This window comes from Panulirus ornatus, chromosome 21, assembly GCF_036320965.1.
Source record: "Panulirus ornatus isolate Po-2019 chromosome 21, ASM3632096v1, whole genome shotgun sequence".
Lineage (NCBI taxonomy): Eukaryota > Metazoa > Arthropoda > Malacostraca > Decapoda > Palinuridae > Panulirus > Panulirus ornatus.
In genome coordinates, this window is record NC_092244.1 from 19525812 (window position 1) to 19552702 (window position 26891).

The following is a 26891-nucleotide window of genomic DNA, read 5'->3' on the forward strand; positions in this document are numbered from 1 at the left end:
AAAGCGAACATTATTGCAATATCAGAAACGTGGGTAAACTCTGAGAGTAAACACTTAATCGCCAAGTTAGCAAGACCCAAATATAAGCTATTTATGAAAGATCACTTGTACAGGGTAGGTGATGGAGTTATAATCTTCGTTCATAACAATCTAAATGCTAATAAGATAAGCAAAGTAGACAAACACACTTACGACTCTTTATATTGATATTACCAACAGGTTCAAAAGTAAACTACATCTCAGCATTATTTAGACCTCCTAAGCAAAAAGAGGATGACAATAAAGATGTTATACAAAGAAATCAAATCTATAGTAAATATCAAAGAGGCTATAATAGTAGGAGACTTCAACAATCCAAACATAAATTGGAACACTTTAGCAGATGATCAAGAGGGAATGAGGCTAACAGTACAGATCGAAGACGCTTTCCTAGAACAGTTAATCAAAAAACCAACTAGAGGTAACAACATTCTTGGTCTTATCCTCACTAGTGACACAAACTTAATTATCTTGCAAAGTCTACGAAAGTTTGTCAAACAGCAATCACAATTTGATTAAATTTTGAAAACATTAGACACGAAATTCGCGGTACCAATTGGACAAAACTTCATGGCATTTCTACAGTAGAGGTAATGTGGAATAATTCTAAAAATACATTAGTGGAGATCAAAAATAAACAAATTTCACGAATTACAAAGAGAACTTGCTGCAATATTTCAAAGCCATCATGGATAAATAGGAGAATAGAAGGACTAATTTGCCAAAAGAAGAAAACTTAAGAAATTCAAACCAATGAGAACAGATAAAAATCTTCAGGAATCGATCAAAATCCAAAGAGAGTGTAAGGTCATAAGAGAGTAAATGTGAGGAAGAAAAAAGAATTTCCTTGAAAGTAAAGATAAATCCTAAAGAATTCTTCAAATATATAAGACAAAGGAAGACAGTAAAAGAAGAAACTGGACCATTACGAAACAAACATGACACACTAACTACTAACAACAAGGAAATGGCTACCACACTAAATTATTTTTTAACTATATTCACAATTGATCTTATCCCTAAGGATAGGGGAGAAAGAATACTTCCAACGCATTCCCCGCATGTCGAAGAAGGCGACTAAAGGGGATGGGGGTGGGGGACTAGAAACCCTCCCCTCCTTGTATTCGAAATTTCTATAAGGAGAAACAAAGGAAGGAGTCACACGGGGAGTGCTCATCCTCCTCGAAGGCTCAGATTGGGGTGTCTAAATGTGTGTGGCTGTAACTAAGATGAGAAAAAAGGAGAGATAGGTAGTATGTTTGAGGAAAGGAACCTGGATGTTTTGGCTCTGCATGAAACGAAGCTCATGGGTAAAGGGGAAGAGTGGTTTGGGAATGTTTTGGGAGCAAAGTCAGAGGATGGTGAGAGGACAAGAGCAAAGAAAGAAATAGCACTACTCCTGAAGTAGCACAACTACTGAAACAGGAGTTGTGGGAGTATGTGATAAGAGTGTGTAAGAAAGTAAACTCTAGATTGATAGGGGTAAAACTGAAAGTGGATGGAGAGAGATGGGTGGATATTCGTGCAAATGCACCTGGGCATGAGAAGAAAGATCATGAGAGGCAAGTGTTTTGGGAGCAGATGAGTGAGTGTGTTAGCAGTTTTGATGCACAAGACCGAGTTATAGTGATGGGTGAACTGAAAGCAAAGGTGAATAATGTGGCAGTTGAGGAAATAATTGGTGTACATGGGGTGTTCAGTGTTGTAAATCGAAATGGTGAAGAGCTTGTAGATTTGTGTGGTGAAAAAGGACTGGTGATTGGGAATACCTGGTTTAAAAAGAGAGATATACATAAGTATACGTATGTTAGTAGGAGAGATGGCCAGAGAGCGTTATTGGATTACGTGTTAATTGATAAGTGGGTGAAAGAGAGACTTTTGGATGTTAATGTGCTGAGAGGTGCAACTGGAGGGATGTCTGATCATTATCTTGTAGAGGCGAAGGTGAAGATATGTAAAGGTTTTCAGAAAAGAAGAGAAAATGTTGGGGTGAAGAGAGTGGCGAGAGTAAGTGAGCTTGGGAAGGAGACCTGCATGAGGAAGTACCAGGAGAGACTCAGTGCAGAATGGAAAAAGGTGAGATCAAAGGACGCAAGTGAAGTGGGGGAGGAATGGGATGTATTTAGGGAAGCAGTGATGGCTTGCGCAAAAGATGCTTGTGGCATGAGAAGCATTGGAGGTGGGCGGATTAGGAAGGGTAGTGAGTGGTGGGATGGAGAAGTAAGATTACTAGTGAAAGAGAAGAGAAAGGCATTTGGACGATTTTTGCGGGGAAATAGTGCAAATAACTGGGAGATGTATAAAAGAAAGAGGTAGGAGGTCAAGAAAAAGGTGCAAAAGGTGAAAAAGAGGGCAAATAAGAGTTGCGGTGAGAGAGTATCATTAAATTTTAGGGAGAAAAAAAAGATGCTTTGGAGGGAGGTAAATAAAGTGCTTAAGACAAGAGAACAAATAGGAACATCGGTGAAGGCGGCTATTGGGAAGGTAATAACAAGTAGTGGTGATGTGAGAAGGAGATGGAGTGAGTATTCTGAAGATTTGTTGAATAATTTAGATGATAAGAGTGGCGGATATAGGGTGTTTTGGTCGAGGTGGTGTGGGAAGCAAGAGGGTCAGGGAGAATGGTTTGGTACACAGAGAAGAGGTAGTGAAAGCTTTGCGGAAGATGAAAGCCGGCAAGGAGGCGGGTTTGGATGGTATTGCAGTGGAATCTATTAAAAAAGGGGGGTGATGGTGTCGTTGACTGGTTGGTGAGGATATTCAATGTATGTATGGCTCATGGTGAAGTGCCTGAGGATTGGCGGAATGCTTGCATAGTGTCACTGTACAAAGGCAAAGGGGGTAAAATGAGTGTTCAAATTACAGAGGTATAAATTTGTTGAGTTTTCCTGGGAAATTATATGGGAGAGTATTGATTGAGAGGGTGAAGGCATGTACAGAGCGTAAGATTGGGGAAGAGCAGTGTGGTTTCAGAAGTGGTAGAGGATGTGTGGATCAGGTGTTTGCTCTGAAGAATGTATATGAGAAATACTTAGAAAACAAATAGATTTGTATGTAGCATTTATGGATCTGGAGAAGGCATATGATAAGAGTTGATAGAGATGCTCTGTGGAAGGTATTAAGAGTATATAGTGTGGGAGGCAAGTTCCTAGAAGCAGTGAAAAGTTTTTATCGAGGATGTAAGGCATGTGTACGAGTAGGAAGAGAGGAAAGTGATTGGTTCCCAGTGAATGTCGGTTTGTGGCAGGGGTGCGTGATGTCTCCATGGTTGTTTAATTTGTTTATGGATGGGGTTGTTAGGGAGGTGAATGCAAGAGTTTTGGAAAGAGGGGCAAGTATGCAGTGTGTTATCGATGAGAGGGCTTGGAAAGTGAGTCATTTGTTGTTCGCTGACGATACAGTGCTAGTGACTGATTCGGGTGAGAAACTGCAGAAGCTGATGAGTGAGTTCGGTAAAGCATGTAAAAGAAGAAAGCTAAGAGTAAATGTGAATAATAGCAAGGTTATTAGGTACAGTAGGGTTGAGGGACGAGTCAATTGAGAGGTAAGTTTGAATGGAGAAAAACTCGAGGAAGTGAAGTGTTTTAGATATCTAGGAGTGGATTTGGCAGCAGATGGAACCATGGAAGCGTAAGTGTCACAGGGAGGGGGAGGGGGCAAAGGTTCTGGGGGCGTTGAAGAATGTGTGGAAGGCGAGAACATTATCTCGGAAAGTAAAAATGGGTATGTTTGAAGGAATAGTGGTTCCAACAATGGTATATGGTTGCAAGGCGTGGGCTATAGACAGGGTTGTGCGGAGGAGGCTGGATGTGTTGGAAATGAGATGTTTGAGGACAATATGTGGTGTGAGGTGGTTTGATCGAGTAAGTACTGAAAGGGTGAGAGTAATACGTGGTAATAAAAAGAGTGTGGTTGAGAGAGCAGAAGAGGGTGTATTGAAATGGTTTGGTCACATGGAGAGGATGAGTGAGGAAAGATTGACAAAGAGGATATATGTGTCAAAGGTGGAGGGAACAAGGAGAAGTAGGAGACCAAACTGGAAGTCGAAAGATGGAGTGAAAAAGATTTTGAGCGATCGGGGCCTGAATATGCAGGAAGGTGAAAGACGCACAAGGAATGGAGTGCATTGGAACGATGTGGCATACCAGGGTCGACGTGCTGTCAATGGACTGACCCAGGGCATGTGAGTGTCTGGGGTAAACCATGGAAACTTTTGTGGGGCCTGGATGTGAAAAGGAAGCTGTGGTTTCGGTGCATTACACATGACAGCTAGACTCTGAGGGTGAACAAATGTGGCCTTTGTTGTCTTTTTCTAGCACTACCTCGCGCATGCACGGGGGGAGGGGTGTGTCATTTCATTTGTGGCATGGTGGTGACGGGAATGAATAAAGGCAGCGAGTATGAATTACATACATGCGTATGTATGTGTCTGTGTATGTATATATATATATATATGTATACATTGAAATGTATAGGTATGTATATGTGTGTGTGGACGTGTATGTATATACATGTGTATGTGGGTGGGTTGGGCTATTCTTTCGTCCGTTTCCTTGCACTATCTCGCTAACGCAGGAAACAGCGACAAAGTATAAAAAAATATAAAGAAATAATTCACAATTGAAGAAACATCTCGAAGACCACAACCAATAAAAATGTTTCAAGGATCTGCTGAAGAGTTGAAGGTTAGAGAAATAAAGAGCTCGGAATTACTTAAATACATGGACCTTGGGAAGTGAGTCAGTTGTTGTTCGCTGATGATACAGCGCTGGTGGCTGATTCATGTGAGAAACTGCAGAAGCTGGTGACTGAGTTTGGTAAAGTGTGTGAAAGAAGAAAGTTAAGAGTAAATGTGAATAAGAGCAAGGTTATTAGGTACAGTAGGGTTGAGGGTCAAGTCAATTGGGAGGTGAGTTTGAATGGAGAAAAACTGGAGGAAGTGAAGTGTTTTAGATATCTGGGAGTGGATCTGGCAGCGGATGGAACCATGGAAGTGGAAGTGGATCATAGGGTGGGGGAGGGGGTGAAAATTCTGGGAGCCTTGAAGAATGTGTGGAAGTCGAGAACATTATCTCGGAAAGCAAAAATGGGTATGTTTGAAGGAATAGTGATTCCAACAATGTTGTATGGTTGCGAGGCGTGGGCTATGGATAGAGTTGTGCGCAGGAGGATGGATGTGCTGGAAATGAGATGTTTGAGGACAATGTGTGGTGTGAGGTGGTTTGATCGAGTAAGTAACGTAAGGGTAAGAGAGATGTGTGGAAATAAAAAGAGCGTGGTTGAGAGAGCAGAAGAGGGTGTTTTGAAATGGTTTAGGCACATGGAGAGAATGAGTGAGGAAAGATTGACCAAGAGGATATATGTGTCGGAGGTGGAGGGAACGAGGAGAAGAGGGAGACCAAATTGGAGGTGGAAAGATGGAGTGATAAAGATTTTGTGTGATCGGGGCCTGAACATGCAGGAGGGTGAAAGGAGGGCAAGGAATAGAGTGAATTGGAGCGATGTGGTATACCGGGGTTGACGTGCTGTCAGTGGATTGAATCGGGGCATGTGAAGCGTCTGGGGTAAACCATGGAAAGCTGTGTAGGTATGTATATTTGCGTGTGTGGACATATGTATATACATGTGTATGGGGGTGGGTTGGACCATTTCTTTCATCTGTTTCCTTGCGCTACCTCACAAACGTGGGAGACAGCGACAAAGAAAAAAAAAAAAAAAAATGGACCAATTAAATCCTAACAAATCTAATGGCACAGATAACTTGGCTTCAAGATCTATAAAGGTCAGAAGACAGCTTATATACCTCATAACAAAAATATTCAACAAATCTCTATCGGATGGTCAGGTGCCAACTGACTGGAAACTAACAAATGTGACTCCTATATATAAAATGAAGACAAAAAAAAAGTGCCTTGAACTACCGCCTAATAAGTGTTGCGTTAATGTTAGGTGAAATGATGTGAAAAATAATATGATACAAAAGTCACATTTCTAAGAGAACACAAAATTAAATCAGACAATCAACACAATTTCTGCGGTTGAAGATCCTGCCTGACAAATTTGCTAGAATTTTCTAATTTTATTTATCAGAATTGGGACAAAAAATGACCATCTGATGTAGTATATTTAGATTTCTGAAAGGTTTTGGATAAAGTACCTCACAAGTGGACGATTTTTGCAAGGAAATTATGCAAATGACTGGGAGATGTATAAAAGAAAGAGGCAGGAGGTCAAGAGAAAGGTGCAAGAGGTGAAAAAGAGGGCAAATGAGAGTTGGGGTGAGAGAGTATCAATAAATTTTAGGGAGAATGAAAAGATGTTTTGGAAGGAGGTAAATAAAGTGCATAAGACAAGGGAAGAAATAAAAACTTCAGTGAAGGGGGCTAATGGGGAAGTGATAACAAGTAGTGGTGATGTGAGAAGGAGATGGAGTGAGTATTTTGAAGGTTTGTTGAATGTGTCTGATGAAAGCGTGCCAGATATAGGGTGTTTTGGTCGAGGTGGTGTGCAAAGTGAGAGGGTTAGGAAAAATTATTAGGTAAACACAGAAGAGGTAGTAAAAGCTTTGTGGAAGATGAAAGCCAACAAGGCAGCAGGTTTGGATGGTATTGCAATAGAATCTATTAAAAAAAGGGGGTGACTGTATTGCTGACTGGTTGGTCAGGTTATTCAATGTATGTATGTCTCTTGGTGAGGTACCTGAGGATTGGCAGAATGCTTGCATAGGGCCATTGTACAAAGGCAAAGGGGATAAAAGTGAGTGCTCAAATCACAAAGGTATAAGTTTGTTGAGTATTGCTGGGAAATTATATGGGAGGGTATTGATTGAGAGGGTGAAGGCATGTACAGAGCATCAGATTGGGGAAGAACAGTGTGGTTTCAGAAGTGGTAGAGGATGTGTGGATCAGGTGTTTGCTTTGAAGAATGTATGTGAGAAATACTTAGAAAAGCAAAGGGATTTGCATGTAGCATTTATGGATCTGGAGAAGGCATATGATAGAGTTGATAGAGATGCTCTGTGGAAGGTATTAAGAATATTAAGAATATATAGTGTGGGAGGCAAGTTGTTAGAAGCAGTGAAAAGTTTTTATTTCGGATGTAAGGCATGTGTACGCGTAGAAAGAGAGGAAAGTGATTGGTTCTCAGTGAATGTAGGTTTGCGGCAGGGTTGTGTAATGCCTCCATGATTGTTTAATTTGTTTATGGATGGGGTTGTTGGGGAGGTGAATGCAAGAGTTTTGGAAAGAGGGGCAAGTATGCAGTCTATTGTGGATGAGAGAGCTTGGGAAGTGAGTCAGTTGTTGTTCGCTGATGATACAGCGCTGTTGGCTGATTCGTGTGAGAAACTGCAGAAGCTGGTGACTGAGTTTGGTAAAGAGTGTGAAAGAAGAAAGCTGAGAATAAATGTGAATAAGAGCAACATTATTAGGTACAGTAGGGTTGAGGGACAAGTCAATTGGGAGGTAAGTTTGAATGGAGAAAAACAGGAGGAAGTGAACTGTTTTAGATATCTGGGAGTGGATTTGGCAGCGGATGCAACCATGGAAGCAGAAGTGAATCATGGGGTGGGGGAGGGGGCAAAAGTTCTGGGAGCACTGAAAAATATGTGGAAGTCAAGAACATTACCTTGGAAAGCAAAAATGGGTATGTTTGAAGGAATAGTGGTTCCTACAATGCTATATGGTTGCGAGGCGTGGGCTATGGATAGAGTTGTGCGGAGGAGGGTGGATGTGTTGGAAATGAGATGTTTGAGGACAATATGTGGTGTGTGATGGTTTGACCGAGTAAGTAATGTAAGGGTAAGAGAGATGTGTGGTAATAAAAAGAGTGTGGTAGAGAGAGCAGAAGAGGTTGTATTGAAATGGTTTGGTCACATGGAGAGAATGAGTGAGGAAAGATTGGCCAATAGGATACATGTGTCAGAGGTGGAGGGAACAAGGAGAAACGGGAGACCAAATTGGAGGTGAAAAGATGGAGTGAAAAAGATTATGAGTGATCGGGGCCTGAACATTTAGGAGGGTGAAAGGCGTGCAAGGAATAGAGTGAATTGGAACGATGTGGTATACCGGGGTCGACATGATGTCAATGGATTGAACCAGGGCATGAGAAGCGTCTGGGGTAAACCATGGAAAGTTCTGTGGAGCCTGGATGTAGAGAGGGAGCTGTGGTTTCGGTGCATTATTACATGACAGGTAGAGACTGAGTGTGAACGAATGGGGCCTTTGTTGTCTTTTCCTAGCACTACCTCGCGCACATGAGGGGGGGAGGGGTTGTTATTTCATGTGTGGCGGGGTGGCAATGGGAATGAATAAAGGCAGACAGTATGAATTATGTACATGTGTATATATGGATATGTCTGTGTGTGTATATATATGTACACGTTGAGATGTATAGGTATGTATATGTGCGTGTGTGGACGTGTATGTATATACATGTGTATGTGGGTGGGTTGGGCCATTTCTTTCGTCTTGTTTCCTTGTGCTAACTCACTAATGCGGGAGACTGTGACAAAGCAAAATAATAAAAATAATAACCTCACAAGAGACTTTTACATAAACTTAAGGCACACAGAATTGGTGAAGAACCCTAGACTGGCTTACTGGAAGAAAGCAGCGTGTAGTATTAAATGGCGAAGCCTCAGACTGGCTAAACATAATGAGAGGTATGCCAAAAGAGGTCACTCCTACGCCCAATTCTTTTCATGAAATACATTAATGACCTTGAACTTGGTCTCATATCTAAGGCCTTCAAGTCTGCTGAAGATACTGAACTAGGAGGTAGAGCTGTAAACAGGCAGGACTACAAAATGATTCAAAGAGATTTCAACTTACAAGCAGAGTGGTCAGACAGACGACAAATGAAGTTTAATATAGACAAGTGTAAAGTTATGCACTTTGGAAAGGAGAATATATTTTACAACTACAAACGATTCGGAAACTATAACTAAAGTGAAGAAAAGGACCTTGAAGTTGTCATTAGCAACAATCTGAAATACATTAAACAGTGTGAAGCAGCAAGTAAACAAGGCAACCAAATGTTTGGTTTCATAGTCAGGAACATAGATTGCAAGACACCAGAAACAATTCTCACAATTCATAATTCTGTAGTAAGACCACACGTTGAATATGCAGTACAGTTTTGGTCCCCAAACTATAAAGAAGGCAAGGAAATATTCGAACATACAGTTTTGGTCCCTAAACTATAAAAAAAGACAAGGCAATATTAGAACAAGTACAAAGAAGTGTGACAAACTGATCCCATCTCTTAGGAATCTGGCATATGAAAAGCGGCTAAAACAACTGGAATTCTTCTCCCTTAAAAATGCAGACTTCGCAGCGACTTAATTCAAGTGTTCAAAATTCTGAACAAGCTTCATAAAGTAAATCATGAACATGTTTTTGAAACAAGAAAATACAGTTTCCAGGACAAATGGAATAAAACTCAAAAGTAAAAAAATGTAGTACAGACATGGGAAAAAGCTTCTTTTCCTATTGGTGTGCTGAGCACTGGAATAAGTTATCACGAGAAGTGGTGAATGCTAAGACTATAAATACCTTCAAAAGTCGTTTAGACAAATATTCTATCATGTCAAGCATACTCCTGAGAAAAATGCCAAAAATAAAATGTATAAGTGACAGCAACAAAGGGGACACTAGAAGGATAATGTGCAGCAGTGGGGAGTTGGTGAAAGCTTAAAAAAGTGCTGAGCGGAATTACATTTTCTTATAAAGTTAAAATCCTGTTTATTTTTTTTACCAGACAACCCAGTTGTGGGCCAATCAGGCCTCCTGTTGTCTGTCTTTCTCATGTAAATTCATGTAAATCACAGTCTTTCTCATGTAAACTCATGTAAATCACATTCTTTTTATAACCACACATCTTTCTTATCATTTCATTACATATTTGATCAAACCACCTCACATCACATACTGTCCTCAAACTTTCAATTTCCAACACTTCCAACCTCCTGAGCACATCCTCATCTATAGCCCATGCCTTACATCCATATAATATTGCTGGAACCACTATTCCTTCAGAAATAACAATTTTTGCTCTTCCAAATAACATTCTCTCTTTCTACACATTCTTCAGCACTCCTAGAACCTTTGCCCCCTCACCCAACCTGTGCCTAATCTCCACTTCCATGATTCAATTCACAGCCATGTCCACACCCAAGTATTTGAAACACTTCACTTCCCCCAGTTTTCTCCATTCAAACTTACATCCAACTAACCTGTCCCTCAACCCTGATAAACCTAAAAACCTTGCTTTTACTCACATTTACTATCAACTTTATCCAATCACATACTCTTCCAAACTCAATCACCAACTTCTGCAGTCTCTCACTTGAATCCACCACTAATGTTTTTTTATCAGCAAACAACAGCTGACTCACTTCCCAAGCCCTCTCATCTCCCACAGACTGGATACTTGCCCTTCTCTCCAAGACTTTTGCATTTACTTCACTCAACATCCCATCCATAAAAAACAGAAAAACCATGGCGACATCACACACCTCAGCCACAAACCAACCTTCTCTTGGAAACATTCACTCTCCTGTCTTCCTATTCATACATATGCCTTACATCATTGATAAAAACTTCTCTGCTTCTAGCAGCTTTCCTTCCACACCACAGATTCTTCAGACCTTCCATACAGTATTTCTATCAACCCTGTCATATGCCTTCTCTAAATCCATAAATGGCACATAAATACATTTGTTTCTCTAAGCATTTCTAAACACATTCTTTAAAGGAAACACTTAAATCCATACATCCTCTACCAATTCTGAAACCAAACTGTTCCTCCCCAGCCTGATGCTCTGCTCATTCCTTGACCCTCTCAATCAATACCCTCCCATACATTCAACAAACTTGCACCTCTGTAGTTTGAACATTCACCTTCATCCCCTTACTTTTAAAAAATGGCATTATACATGCATTCTGCTAATCCCCTGTCACCTCACCATGATCCATACATACACTAAAAATCCTTGCCAACCAATAAAAAATGCATTTATTCCCTTTCTAGAAAAAAAAAAAAAAAAATCAACTGCAATACCATACACTCCACATGCCACATTTCATCTTAAGCAAGGCTTTCACCACCTCATCTCTTTTCACAAAACCACTCTCCATGACTCACTTAGCATGTCATGTCACAGTGATCCAAAAACCCTACTTCTGCCACCCTATCATCAAACCCATTCAACAGTCCCTCAAAATATTCACTTAATCTCCTCCTCCCTTCATCATTATCTGTTACAACTTCCCATTTTGTCCCCTTCACCAATGTTCCTATTTGTTCTCTTGTTTTTCACATATTATGCACCTCCTACCAAAACAACTTATTCTCCCAAAAGTTTACTGATACTCACTTGCCCAATTCTCAATCTTCTTTTCCAAACCCTGCACCTTCCCCTTGACCTCCTACCACTTTCTCTTATACATTCCCCAATCATGTGCATTCCTTCCTAGTAAGTACTGGCCAAATGCTTCTGTTTTCTCTTTCACTAACAACTTTATTATTTCATCGCACCACTCACTACCCTTTCAAATGTGCCCACCTTCCACCTTTGCATCCCAAATGCATCTCTTGCACATGCCAATGCTACTTCCCAAAACACCTCCAATTCTTCACACACTCCCTTTGCTTCACTTACTTTAACCTCTTGCCATTCTAGACTCAATCTCTCCTGGTATTTCTTCACGAGTCTCCTTTCCAAGCTCACTTACTCTCACGTCTCTCTTCTCAATGACATTGTTTTGTCTTTTTCAAAAACCTCTACAAATTTTCACCTTTGCTTCCACAAGACGGTGATCAGATATCCCATCAGCTGCCCCTCTAAGAACATTTACATCCAGATGTCTTTCTTTTACATGCCTATCAATTTATATGTAATCAAATAATGCCTGCTGACCATCTCTCCTACTTACATATGTATTCTTGTATATGTCCCTCTTTTTAAACCACATATTCTTAATAACTAGTCCACTCTCAACAAAGAACTCCAAAAGCTGTTCACTATTCCTTTCAAAATATTAAATACCCTATGCCCCCCCAATTATACCCTCAACTGCCACAGTACTCAGCTTCTCATTTAAATCAACCACTACTAATACCCAGTCTCTTACATCAAAACGGCTGACAAACTCACTCAGCGGCTCCCAAACACCCTGCCTCTCATGAAAAGAAAGAAAATCTATCAATTGAATTATCAGACAGAGACTGTAAAATAAAAACATCATATGAAACACAGGAAAATAAAGAGGAAGAAGCCATTAATGAAATAAGTAATAATCCTTAATACTTTTTCTTATCTGCAAAATGCAAATCTTGGGCCAAAAACTCAACTGGTCCGTTTAAAACAGAAGAAAGTATTCTCACAGATGACTGCCAAGAGATGAGTGAAATTCTAAAAAGGCAATATGAATTAAGTGAGCCAAAAACCACATTTAAGATGAATGGCTCAACAGACCTCTTCCTAAACAATAATCCCCAAAGTGTAAACAATGACATACAGGAAAAAGAAGAGGAAGAGGCCATCAATGAATTAAATAACCCTAAATACTTTTTCTTCCATGCAAAATGCAAATCCAGGGCCATAAACTCAATTGGTCCACTTAAAACAAATAAAAGCATTCTTACAGATGATTGCCTAGAGATGAGTGAAATTCTAAAAAGGCAATATGAATTGAGCCAAAAACCACATCAAAGATGAATGACTTAACAGACTTCTTCTAAACAGTAATCCCTCAAGTGTACACAATGAAACTGGGAAAAAGAAGAGGAAGAAGCCATTAATGAAATAAGAAATAACCCTAAATACCTTTTCTTACATACAAAATGCAAATCCAGAACCATAAACTCAATTGGTCCAATCAAAACAGAAGAAAACATTCTCACAGACGACTACCAAGAGATGGGTGAAATTCTAAAAAGGCTATATGAATTCAGTGAGCCAAAAATCAAATTAAAGATAAATGATCCAACAGCCTTCTTCCTAAGCAGTAATCCCTCAAGTGTACACACAGCAGATACCCCCACCTCAACCCAAGACTTCAAGAGGGCCCTTGAGAGCATGCCCATGAACTCAGCCCCAGGTCCAGACTTTAGGAACTCAGTCTTCTTAAAGAAATGCAAGATGCCTTTAGCAGGTGCACTAAATATCCTCTGGAGAAAAAGCCTAAATTCTGGCAGCATCTCTGAGTCTAAAACTGATTCACATTGCCCCACTTATAAAAGATGTAAGTAAAGCATTCCAAAAAACTATTGACCTGCAGCATTAACATCGTCTTCTTTTTTTCAAAAATATTCGCCATTTCCCGTGTTAGCGAGGTAACGTTAAGAACAGAGGACTGAGCCAAAGAGGGAAAATCCTCACCCGGCCCCCCTCTGCTCCTTCTTTTGGAAAAGTAAAAACTAGGGGAGGAGGATTTCCAGCCCCCTCTACCTCCCCTTTTAGTCATCATTAAAATCTTTGAAAGAGTCCCAAAAGGCAAACTGGCAGTCTATGGAAGTGACCAATCTACAGAACCTAGGAAAATATGGTTTCAGGGCATCTCTCAGTTGCTTGGCCACTATGACAAGGCTGTTGAAGCTCTGGGAAACAGAGATAATGCTGATGAGATTTACATCGACTTTGCTGAAGCATTCTACATATATGCCAAAGGTGATATTGCTATATATCTACATCTCTGACACCTGTTCTCTTCTGGAACTCCCTCAAGGAGTTGGCCACAGCAATAGTCTCCATAACTAGTGAGCTACAGTGCCACTTATGAGCCTTCAGTGCTTCACTCTTAACTGGGCTGGCAGAGGGTACTAGTGAACTACAATGTCACTTCTTAGCCTTTAGTGCCTCACCATTAACAGGGCTGGCAGAGGGAAAGTCTTGGGAGGTGTTTTTAGAGGCTCCAACCTAATGTTCCTACTGATTTCTACCTAATGATCTCATCCCATGTTCTTACCAACCACTTCTACCTAATGTTTCTACCAAAAGCTCCTACCAAAATGCCATAGCACACAAAATGCAAAGTATAGGAATAATCTGGAAAAACTGGTAGATAGATATACAACTTTTAACAAACAGATCACAACATGCAGTTGTAAATCATGCCATCTCCACTGCCTCCATCATAAAAAGCTGTCCCCAAGGAACTGTATTTGCATCCCTCCTGTTCCTCATTCTTATATCTGACAATGACGTGAACACAATCCATACTTTCCTACCATCCTTTGCAGGTGATTCAAGAATAGGTATGAAAATCACATCAATAGAAGTTGCAGCAAGGCTGTAAAGAAATATAAACAAATTCTTTAACTGGGCAACAAAGAACAAAATGCTTGTCAAGGGAGATAAGTTTCAACTCCTCCTTATGGGAAAAATGACCTTTAAGAAAAGAGAAGAAACACAGATGTTGATGTTATTCACTGTTAATTCTTTGACAAACTGAATAATGTTGCATCCTAACATCATCCCAAAAGACAGGCAAAATTAAAGAACAAGAAAATACTCAAGGATCTTTCACATCCCATATTAATAAGGTAAAAGACCTAATTTACTACGAATGGCTTAAATTTTTGAGGCTATACTCCCTGGACCACAACTGGGAGCAGTATATTATCATATATACTTGGAGAATCCTAGAAGGTATGATCCCCAACTGACAATCTGAAATAAAATTTTACTGCCCAACAAGAATGTAAGACTTTGTAAAATATTTTCTCTGAAATCCAAAGGTGCAATGTGCATAAACAGAGAAGAAACCTTAAACATCCAAGGCCCTAGACTCTTCAACACTTTGCTAGCTACAATTGCAAACAGGATGCGATGCACAGCAGAAAATTTTAAGAAAGCACTGGACAAGTACTCACAAAGTGTACCAAACCAACCAGGCAGTGGGGGTTATGTACACCTGAGGAGTGCTTATTCCAACAGTTTAGTCAACCAACAACCAAATCTAACAGCCTGGACTGGTCCCAGTCTGTGGAAGGTGAAGACCCCAAAGACTTCACCAGATATCCACCCTCCCTTTATCTTGAAATTTCCCAATTTTGGGGGAAGGAAAAGCATGTTTTCTGTCTATGGATATTGGTGTCAATATAATTCCATTTTCAAAATGATGGATCGGAAAAAACTTTCCATATAGAATTGCATTTCTTCTTTATGATGCAAATGTTACATCATTAATGCCATTATGGTGAGCAACTGCTGAAGTGCTCGAACCAATGTTCAAGTTCATTGAATGTCTTAAACAGGCTCACTTGCAGTAGGAGTATTTGCTGGAGGCTTAGGTATCATGATGATTGGTTCAAGTGGGCAAGTGAGTGGCAAATAATGCATCAATACCCTTTGAATGCCTGCAGAGAACTGATGAGGAGTGCATCATGGTATGGCATTCCACAGCACACAGGCAGCTGGGCTTGTGGTACACCGAGACAACTCATGTCATAATGAAAAAATGGGAGTAATTTAGATGCCAGTGCTACATCAAAACTGTTATACTGAACAGTGCTATACTTTAAACCCTCAGCTTAATGGACCCCGATATACCAGATTTTGGATTCAAAGGACCAGGCAAATAACTATACATTAATTAACCCCTTAAAGGTGTGTGACATTACCTAACGTTCGTGTGGTAAAAGCCAGGCAACGTAAAGTATTGGGTTATCTTGAGCTGTAAGTGATTCTCAAATTTTGGCGATGTAGCATCATTGTCATCTACTATCATGACCTCTGTTTAACTGTTCCCATAAACAGCTAACATCGCTTGCACATCTGCAGTCAGCACCAGCATTAGCTGTTATCTAACATTCGTACAGTGGCAGGCAGGCAACATTATGTAACACTGGGCCCTTTTGCATCGTAATTGTATGATGAAATCAGGTGATGTGGCATCTCTGACATGTAATATCATGCTCTTTGTTTGGACACACCTGTAAACACCCACCAACACTCGCCCAACTGGGGTCAATGTCAGTAGGTGAAGATAGGTCACACTTTCCCCTGCCTAGCATTCCTTCCCTCCTCTTATAGCCAGCTATGAGACAGTATTGCTTAAGTAACACCTCTTACCTTTGTTTTTTATCCAATTTTATCTATTCATGTATGTATTGGCTTATCCCTTGATACTTTATTACTCCTAAAATATGCCACCTTACACAGTTGTATAAAAAAATGTTGCCCATCTTTAATGGGTTAATTACAATTAAAAAAATAGAAAAAATGCAAAAATCTCAAATGCTGCACCAAGCACATTTCATATTGCACATGTTTTTGGTAGCATGGGGTATACTTGTTTTGTTTCAGTCTCAGTCTGACTTAAGCTATCATGCAGTCAGGTCGTACACAGAGAACTGTGACTTTATTTATTAAATAATTTTGCAATCCTCACAATTCAAAATGGCATCAAGTGATAGAGGAGTTAAAACAAAGCACATGAACTGTATATTGTATAAAAAATGGCCAATCAGTTACACTCGATTTAATGGACTTTCAGCATTAAAGGGCACCCCCTCCTCCCTATTAGTCTGTTAAATCAAGGGTTTACTGTATTGTAATTCTATTCTACATGAAAATTTCTACATTTTTCCAAGACTGCATTAAAATGGGACCTACATATCAGCCAGATTACTAAACAAGCAAAGGGGGATTCATTTCTCTTTGTTAAAGGCTCCAGTCATGGAAAAAAGTCCACATCAAGGCCAGGTCTTAATTGAAATATAGAGGATTTTGAAAGGGAAGTAGGGGAGTCAAAGGAAAGTATTAAAAAATTTTGGAAGAAATGAAAAACCTGTATGTAATTAGTAGCTGGTAGGCAGCCAACAACCAGAGAGGTATATTACCAGGGTTAGTGATACCTGGGCAGTGAGCCAGCACTTCAGCGGTTGCCAAGTTGCACTCCTCTGGCCCAAGTAGCTGTCTTTTCTTTCTGCTTCACCCACATGTGGACTATTGACATTCTGTCCACAAACATACAATCTCTCCTTGTCATACATAACACATGACAAAACTTAACACACACACAGCTCATTCTCTGTAACTAGATTTTCTTCGTGGTGAGCACTATATGCTTACCCTGCCTTTTGGCAAAATGTTAGGAACAACAGACAGCAGTAGTAGCAGAGTTGGTCGAGCCCCACATGCAATGCTGGTTGACAGGTAGAGAATAAAATCAAACAAATGCATGCATGATGCTCTAATTAAGTCAGCACTTGCGATGGGTCAGGTCTCGCACCCTCTGCTGCTGTGCCAAAGTTCAGCAGAAGAGTTACTAGTGGGACCCGACTTCTCTCAGGCAGCGACTACATGAAAGCTGTCCAAGTGCGATCGGGAACATTCCCCCCCCCCCTGTTAGAGCTAAAAGAGGCCGACCTGACAACTTCGGCCTCTGTGACACGTCAAAAGCCCAGGACGCTTGGGCATATCACACAGGTATGCCCACATACCCACAGGGGGAGAGTCAAGAGGCATGATAACATCAATCCCTTTTAAGCCAGGCAGTTGAGGCAAAAGGGTTACGAGGTGGTGTGCGAGCCTTGTATTCCTACTGCAGGGTACTTCTGGAAGCCGGACATCGTGGCTTCCAGAGGGTCAGAGACCTGCATTATCGACATACAGGTCTCTGGAGGTTGCTTCGCACTTTCGGCTGCATGAACATAAGTGCAGCCACTACAGCACCCCAGACATCCTTCAGAGCATACGGGAACTAACCAGAAAAGACACACTGTGTATGTAACATCTGCCAAACTAAACTGGCGAGGCGCATGGTGTCAAGAAAGTGTGAGTGCTCTCCAAGGGATAGGGCTTTCATACCAGGACCTGAAGGTGTGCTCCATGAAAACCCTAACCTGGACCCTTTCCCCTTACAGGATGTGGTCCAAGAGCACAGGTTGAATAGTCAGTAGCCCACTGCATTACATCTGGTGTCGGCCCTCAGGCTGGCTGAGCATGTCTCCCCCTTTGTGTGCTCGTGGGTGACGGTTGGCTGTCCATCCCCCCAAGGGTCATTGGAGGGTAAAAGTTCCCAAAAGCGGTTCTGTTTGACGGGGGGGTGTGAGCATCTTGGGAGGAATGCATGCTGCTCCTGCTCGACAGGCCACATAGGACAGTATGGGTGCTGGGGACCACGTCGGGTATAACTAAGGATAGTAAGGGTGGGCCCACCACTTCCCTTTCTGCTCAAGTCGTTCTTTCTTATACCTATGCTGTCAGCAGTCTGTCTTGTTATCTTCCTCTTACCCTCTCACACATCTCTGGTTAACCATCCTCTTCTCTCACTATCTACATCTGTAAATAATACTTACCTTACTGAGACATGCACTGTATCCGAATTAGTTCTTTGCACAAATATCAACAATTGGTAACAGAAAAAAAAATAGTAGTCGTTGGTATGAACAATAAGCAAGAGCATGAGGTAGAAGTGGTCAGTAAGAGCATCAGGTGGGAGCCTCTGCAATTACTGCACTAGAATTGCCCTCCACCAGTGGCCTGCTAAGGGAGTGGAACTAAAGGCTACAAAGCAGCACTAGAGTTCACTGTTTATGGAGACTCTATTGCCATGGCCACCTCCTTGAGGGAGTTCCTGTCAGGAACAGGTATCAGAGATAGACTGATGAAAACATGCAACAGATAGATAGATAGATGAAAAACCTGTCTTTCAAAATAAGGTTGAGAGAAAGTGAATCAGCATAATGGCATACAGCAAGCGGGTCAAGTTCTGAAGTTACCCTGGGAGAGTTTATAAGTTGGACCAAATTTAACTCAACTCTGTCAAGTAAAGATATAAGAACTAAAACTGCCCAAGATGCGAAGTACACCATAAAAGGTTAAATCAACCCTTTGTATAACAGAGCACCTGTTAAGAAGAAAAGAAATTTCAATGTGCACTCTAATACTTGAGGTCCTAGTAAAAAATGTGGATGAACATACAATTTCCACACTTCCCACCAACCATCTCAACTGCTTCATAGAACAAGAATTCCATTTTGATCAGTGAGAAGAGTGACATACACATAACCTTTAACAAGCTTGAATGTGCTGCTAAATCTGGTCTCCTCACCTGAAAAGTCACATTAAAAATTTTCTCCGTTATTTACAAAAGTGGTTAACATAGGTAATCTTCACTACATGAAACGATCACCTAACATTCATCCAAACTTGACATATATTTGCAAATTTCTTCATCTGAGTTTGTAATGTATTCTGAATTTTGGGAGAAAAATTGCACATCATTTGTACCACTCAGACAAAATGGTCAAAATCTAGAATGGCTTTCTCTCTCTTTTGTTGGTACTTGCAGGTACTCTCATTCTTTCTCTGTCCGACAGTATTCTAACAGAAAAAATTGAGCACCAAGAGGTTTTCAAAATGTCCAAGTTTTGGAAGATCCAGCATTCAGTGTGAAGGTCTAGGAAGATACTCTGCTTACCAGATCAAGTATTTTCTTCAGTGTCAAGCAATTCCCTTGAACTTTACATTATTGAATAAAATGACACATACCTCTTTGGAGAGGCTTGTAGGCTTTCAAGTGATGGTGCAAGTGTAGCCCCTTCTTTTCTACGTTTTCGGGTGTCCATCTTGCTCAAAGTATTATGACAGTCATAAGAAGTTCTTCATGGGTTTAAACATCTTTGCTTGTGGCCTGGAAAAATTTAGATAATAAGGCTTAGATTTAATCACAAAGAATCTACCACTTCAATACAACCAACTGAAGTTCACTGACAACACAGTTACTACAGTATACATGATAAAAAGTGCAATAAAAGTCATGTTAATTCATTAAGTAAGTTTACAGACTATATGAAGAATTATCTCCATTCATTACAGCTTGATGCTCCAAAATAACTCCAGGTTATACAATGTTGCAGTTAGAGAGAAGTTATAATTCATCAATAGCTTTTTACTCATTATCTTTAAGTTTTATTATATTTAATCGCTGTCTCCCATATTAGCGAAGTATCGCAAGGAAACAGATGAGGAATGACCCAACCCACCAACATGCACATGTATATGCATAAATGCCCATAAATGCACATATACATACATATACTTATTAATGTATACATACATATACATACACAGACATATGCATACATTCCATTCCATTCGCCACCCTGCCACACATTCAAACTTACCTCCCAATCAACTTGTCCCTCAACCCTACAGAGCCTAATAATTTTGCTCTTATTCACACACTTTACCAAACTCATTCACCAACTTCTGCATTTTCTCACCCGAATCAGCCACCAATGCTGTATCATCAGCGAACAACAACTGACTCACTTCCCAAGCCCTCTCATCCACAACAGACGGCATACTTGCCCCTCTCTCCAAAGCTCTTGCATTCACCTCCCTAACAACCCCATCCATGAACAATTTAAACAACCATGGAGACATCATGCACCCTTGCCGCAAACCGACATTCACTGGGAACCAATCACTTTCCTCTCTTCCTACTCTTACACATACCTTACATCCTTGGTAAAAACTTTTCACTGCTTCTAGCAACTCACCTCCCACAACATATACTCTTAAAGCATTCCATAAAGCATCTCTATCAAACCCATCATATGCCTTCTCCAGATCCATAAAAGCTACATACAAATCCATCTATTTTTTCTAAGTATTTCTCACATACATTCTTCAAAGCAAACACTTGATCCAAATATCCTCTACCACTTCTGAAACCACACTGCTCTTCCCCAATCTGATGCTCTATATATGCATTTATCCTCTCAATCAACATCCTCCCATATAATTTCCCAGGAATAATCAACAAACTTATACCTCTGTAAACTGAACATTCACCTTTATCCCCTTTGCCTTTGTATTATGCCACTAACCTTTATCCCCATTGCCTTTGTACAATGGCACTATGCATGCATTCCACCAATCCTCAGGCACTTCACCATGAACCATAAATACAATGAATATCCTTACCAACCAATCAACAAGAGTCACCTCCTTTTCAAATAAATTCCACTGCAATACCATCCAAACCGATTGCCTTGCCAGCTTTCATCTTCCCCAAAGCTTTCACTATTTCTTCTCAGTTTACCAAATCACTCTCCCTGACGCCTCTCACTTCACACACCACGTCGACCAAAACAAACTCAACAAACCTTCAAACTACTCACTCCATCTCCTTCTCACTTCACCACTACTTGTTATTACCTCCCCGTTAGCCCCTTTCACCGATGTTACCATTTGTTCTATCTTTTTTTCTTTTTCTTTTCGCTGTCTCCCGCGTTTGCGAGGTAGCGCAAGGAAACAGACGAAAGAAATGGCCCAACCCACCCCCATACACATGCCTTGATTCAACCCACTGACAGCACGTCAACCCCGGTATACCACATCGCTCCAATTCACTCTATTCTTTGCCCTCCTTTCACCCTCCTGCATGTTCAGGCCCCGATCACACAAAATCTTTTTCACTCCATCTTTCCACCTCCAATTTGGTCTCCCTCTTCTCCTCGTTCCCTCCACCTCCGACACATATATCCTCTTGGTCAATCTTTCCTCACTCATTCTCTCCATGTGACCAAACCATTTCAAAACACCCTCTTCTGCTCTCTCAACCACGCTCTTTTTATTTCCACACCTCTCTTACCCTTACGTTACTTACTCGATCAAACCACCTCACACCACACATTGTCCTCAAAAATCTCATTTCCAGCACATCCATCCTCCTGCGCACAACTCTATCCATAGTCCACGCCTCGCAACCATACAACATTGTTGGAACCACTATTCCTTCAAACATACCCATTTTTGCTTTCCGAGATAATGTTCTCGACTTCCACACATTCTTCAAGGCTCCCAGAATTTTCGCCCCCTCCCCCACCCTATGATCCACTTCCGCTTCCATGGTTCCATCCGCTGCCAGATCCACTCCCAGATATCTAAAACACTTCACTTCCTCCAGTTTTTCTCCATTCAAACTCACCTCCCAACTGAATTGGCCCTCAACCCTACTGTACCTAATAACCTTGCTCTTATTCACATTTACTCTTAACTTTCTTCTTTCACACACTTTACCAAACTCAGTCACCAGCTTCTGCAGTTTCTCACATGAATCAGCCACCAGCGCTGTATCATCAGCGAACAACAACTGACTCACTTCCCAAGCTCTCTCATCCCCAACAGACTTCATACTTGCCCCTCTTTCCAAAACTCTTGCATTCACCTCCCTAACAACCCCATCCATAAACAAATTAAACAACCATGGAGGCATCACACACCCCTGCCGCAAACCTACATTCACTGAGAACCAATCACTTTCCTCTCTTCCTACACGTACACATGCCTTACATCCTCGATAAAAACTTTTCACTGCTTCTAACAACTTGCCTCCCACACCATATATTCTTAATACCTTCCACAGAGCATCTCTATCAACTCTATCATATGCCTTCTCCAGATCCATAAATGCTACATACAAATCCATTTGCTTTTCTAAGTATTTCTCACATACATTCTTCAAAGCAAACACCTGATCCACACATCCTCTACCACTTCTGAAACCACACAGCTCTTCCCCAATCTGATGCTCTGTACATGCCTTCACCCTCTCAATCAATACCCTCCCATATAATTTACCAGGAATACTCAACAAACTTATACCTCTGTAATTTGAGCACTCACTCTTATCCCCTTTGCCTTTGTACAATGGCACTATGCACGCATTCCGCCAATCCTCAGGCACCTCACCATGAGTCATACATACATTAAATAACCTTACCAACCAGTCAACAATATAGTCACCCCCTTTTTTAATAAATTCCACTGCAATACCATCCAAACCTGCTGCCTTGCCGGCTTTCATCTTCCGCAAAGCTTTTACTACCTCTTCTCTGTTTACCAACTCATTTTCCCTAACCCTCGCACTTTGCACACCACCTCGACCAAAACACCCTATATCTGCCACTCTATCATCAAACACATTCAACAAACCTTCAAAATACTCACTCCATCTCCTTCTCACATCACCAATACTTGTTATCACCTCCCCATTTGCGCCCTTCAATGAAGTTCCCATTTGCTGCCTTGTCTTACGCACTTTATTTACCTCCTTCCAGAACATCTTTTTATTCTCCCTAAAATTTAATGATACTCTCTCACCCCAACTCTCATTTGCCCTTTTTTTCACCTCTTGCACCTTTCTCTTGACCTCCTGTCTCTTTCTTTTATACGTCTCCCACTCAATTTCATTTTTTCCCTGCAAAAATCGTACAAATGCCTCTCTCTTCTCTTTCACTAATACTCTTACTTCTTCATCCCACCACTCACTACCCTTTCTAATCAACCCACCTCCCACTCTTCTTATGCCACAAGCATATTTTGCGCAATCCATCACTGATTCCCTAAATACATCCAATTCCTCCCCCACTCCCCTTACTTCCATTGTTCTCAACTTTTTCCATTTTGTACTCAGTCTCTCCTGGTACTTCCTCACACAGGTCTCCTTCCCAAGCTCACTTACTCTCACCACCCTCTTCACCCCAACATTCACTCTTCTTTTCTGAAAACCAATACAAATCTTCACCTTAGCCTCCACAAGATAATGATCAGACATCCCTCCAGTTGCACCTCTCAGCACATTAACATCCAAAAGTCTCTCTTTCACGCGCCTGTCAATTAACACGTAATCCAATAACGCTCTCTGGCCATCTCTCCTACTTACATAAGTATACTTATGTATATCTCGCTTTTTAAACCAGGTATTCCCAATCATCAGTCCTTTTTCAGCACATAAATCTACAAGCTCTTCACCATTTCCATTTACAACACTGAACACCCCATGTATACCAATTATTCCCTCAACTGCCACATTACTCACCTTTGCATTCAAATCACCCATCACTATAACCCGGTCTCGTGTATCAAAACCACTAACACACTCATTCAGCTGCTCCCAAAACACTTGCCTCTCATGATCTTTCTTCTCATGCCCAGGTGCATATGCACCAATAATCACCCATCTCTCTCCATCAACTTTCAGTTTTACCCATATTAATCGAGAATTTACTTTCTTACATTCTATCACATACTTCCACAACTCCTGTTTCAGGAGTACTGCTACTCCTTCCCTTGCTCTTGTCTCCTATCTTATCCACTATATTTACCTCCTTTCAATACATCTATTTATTCTTCCTAAAACTTAATGATACTCTCTCATCCAAACTCTCATTTGCCCTCTTTCTCATCTCTTGCACCTTTCTCTTGACCTCCTGCTGCTTTCTTTTATATATCTCCCAGTCCTTTGCACTACTTACCAGCAAAAATCATCCAAATGCCTCTCTTTTCTCTTCCACTGACAATCATACTTCTTCATCCCACCACTCACTACCTTTTTTTAATCTGCCCACCTCCCACCTTTCTCTTACCACAAGAATCTCTTGCGCAAGCCATCACAGCTTCCCTAAATACATCCCATTCCTCCAACACTCCTCTTATGTCATTTGTTCTCACCTTTTTCCATTATGCACTAAGTCTCTCCTGGTACTTCCTCACACAAGTCTCCTTTCCAAGCTCACTTACTCTCACTACTCTCTTCACCCCCAACATTCTCTCTTACTTTCTGAAAACCTCTACAAATCTTCACCTTTGCCTCCACAAGATAATGATCAGATATAGCTCCAGCTGCCCCTATCAGTACATTAACATCTAAAAGTCTCTCTTTCACATGCCTATCAATTAACACATAATCCAATAACGCTCTCAGGCCATCTCTCCTACTTACATACACTTTTTTTTTTTCTTATTTTTTTGCTTTGTCGCTGTCTCCCGCGTTTGCACGGAAACAGATGAAAGAAATGGCCCAACACATCCCCATACACAACGTATACACACACACATATCAACACACGCAAATATACCTACCTATACATCTCAATGTACACATATATATATACATACACAGACACATACATATATACCCATGCACACAATTCACACTGTCTGCCCCCATTCACTCCCATCGCCACCTCGCCACACATGGAATACCATCCCCCTCCCCCCTCACGTGTGTGAGGTAGCACTTGGAAAAGACAACAAAGGCCCCATTCGTTCACACTCAGTCTCCAGCTGCCACGCAATAATGCCCGAAACCACAGCTCCCTTTCCACATCCAGGCCCCACACAACTTTCCATGGTCTACCCCAGACGCCTCACACGCCCTGATTCAATCCACTGACAACACGTCAACCCCGGTACACCACATTGATCCAATTCACTCTATTCCCTGACCTCCTTTCACCCTCCTGCATGTTCAGGACCCGATTACACAAAATCTTTTTCACTCCATCTTTCCACCTCCAATTTGGTCTCCCACTTCTCCTCGTTACCTCCACCTCCGACACATATATCCTCTTGGTCAATCTTTCCTCACTCATTCTCTCCATGTGCCCAAACCATTTCAAAACACCCTCTTCTGCTCTCTCAACCATGCTGTTTTTATTTCCATACATCTCTCTTACCCTTACGTTACTTACTCGATCAAACCACCTCACACCACACACTGTCCTCAAACATCTCATTTCCAGCACATCCATCCTCCTGTGCACAACTCTATCCATAGCCCACGCACCACAACCACACAACATTATTGGAACCACTATTCCTTCAAACATACCCACTTTTGCTTTCCGAGATAACGTTCTCGACTTCCACACATTCTTCAAGGCTCCCAGGATTTTCGCCCCCTCCCCCAACCTATGATTCACTTCCGCTTCCATGGTTCCATCCGCTGCTAGATCCATTCCCAGACATCTAAAACACTTCACTTCCTCCAGTCTTTCTCCATTCAAACCAACTTCCCAATTGACTTGACCCTCAACCCTACTGTACCTAATAACCTTGCTCTTATTCACATTTACTCTTAACTTTCTTCTTTCACACACTTTACCAAACTCAGTCACCAGCTTCTGCAGTTTCTCACAGGACTTCATACTTGCCCCTCTTTCCAAAACTCTTGCATTTACCTCCCTAACAACCTCATCCATAAACAAATTAAACAACCATGGAGACATCACACACCCCTGCCGCAAACCTACATTCACTGAGAACCAATCACTTTCCTCTCTTCCTACACGTACACATGCCTTACATCCTTGATAAAAACTTTTCACTGCTTCTAACAACTTGCCTCCCACACCATATATTCTTAATACCTTCCACAGAGCATCTCTAGCAACTCTATCATATGCCTTCTCCAGATCCATAAATGCTACATACAAATCCATTTGCTTTTCTAAGTATTTCTCACATACATTCTTCAAAGCAAACACCTGATCCACACATCCTCTACCACTTCTGAAACCACACTGCTCTTCCCCAATCTGATGCTCTGTACATGCCTTCACCCTCTCAATCAATACCCTCCCATATAATTTACCAGGAATACTCAACAAACTTATACCTCTGTAATTTGAGCACTCACTCTTATCCCCTTTGCCTTTGTACAACGGCACTATGCACGCATACCGCCAATCCTCAGGCATCTCACCATGAGTCATACATACATTAAATAACCTTACCAACCAGTCAATAATACAGTCACCCCCTTTTTTAATAAATTCCACTGCAATACCATCCAAACCTGCTGCCTTGCCGGCTTTCATCTTCCGCAAAGCTTTGACTACCTCTTCTCTATTTACCAAATCATTTTCCCTAACACTCTCACTTTGCACACCACCTCGACCAAAACACCCTATATCTGCCACTCTATCATCAAACACATTCAACAAACCTTCAAAAAACTCACTCCATCTCCTTCTCTCATCACCACTACTTGTTATCACCTCCCCATTTGCGCCCTTCACTGAAGTTCCCATTTCCTCCCTTGTCT

General features: G+C 41.2%; 1 protein-coding gene across 6 annotated transcripts in view; it reads right to left on the reverse strand.

Annotated features, from left to right (window-relative positions):
- LOC139756395 (uncharacterized) overlaps positions 1–26891 on the reverse strand; it is a 665354-nt gene that overhangs the window by 596829 nt on the left and 41634 nt on the right. For all 6 annotated transcript variants that reach the window (XR_011714330.1, XR_011714331.1, XM_071675809.1 and 3 more), the window contains one exon: positions 19544–19685. Coding sequence is in view for 4 of the 6 variants with exons in the window: in XM_071675809.1 (XP_071531910.1) it covers positions 19544–19620 (77 nt within the window). In the remaining 2 variants the exon portion in view is untranslated. The remainder of the gene's footprint in view (positions 1–19543; positions 19686–26891) is intronic.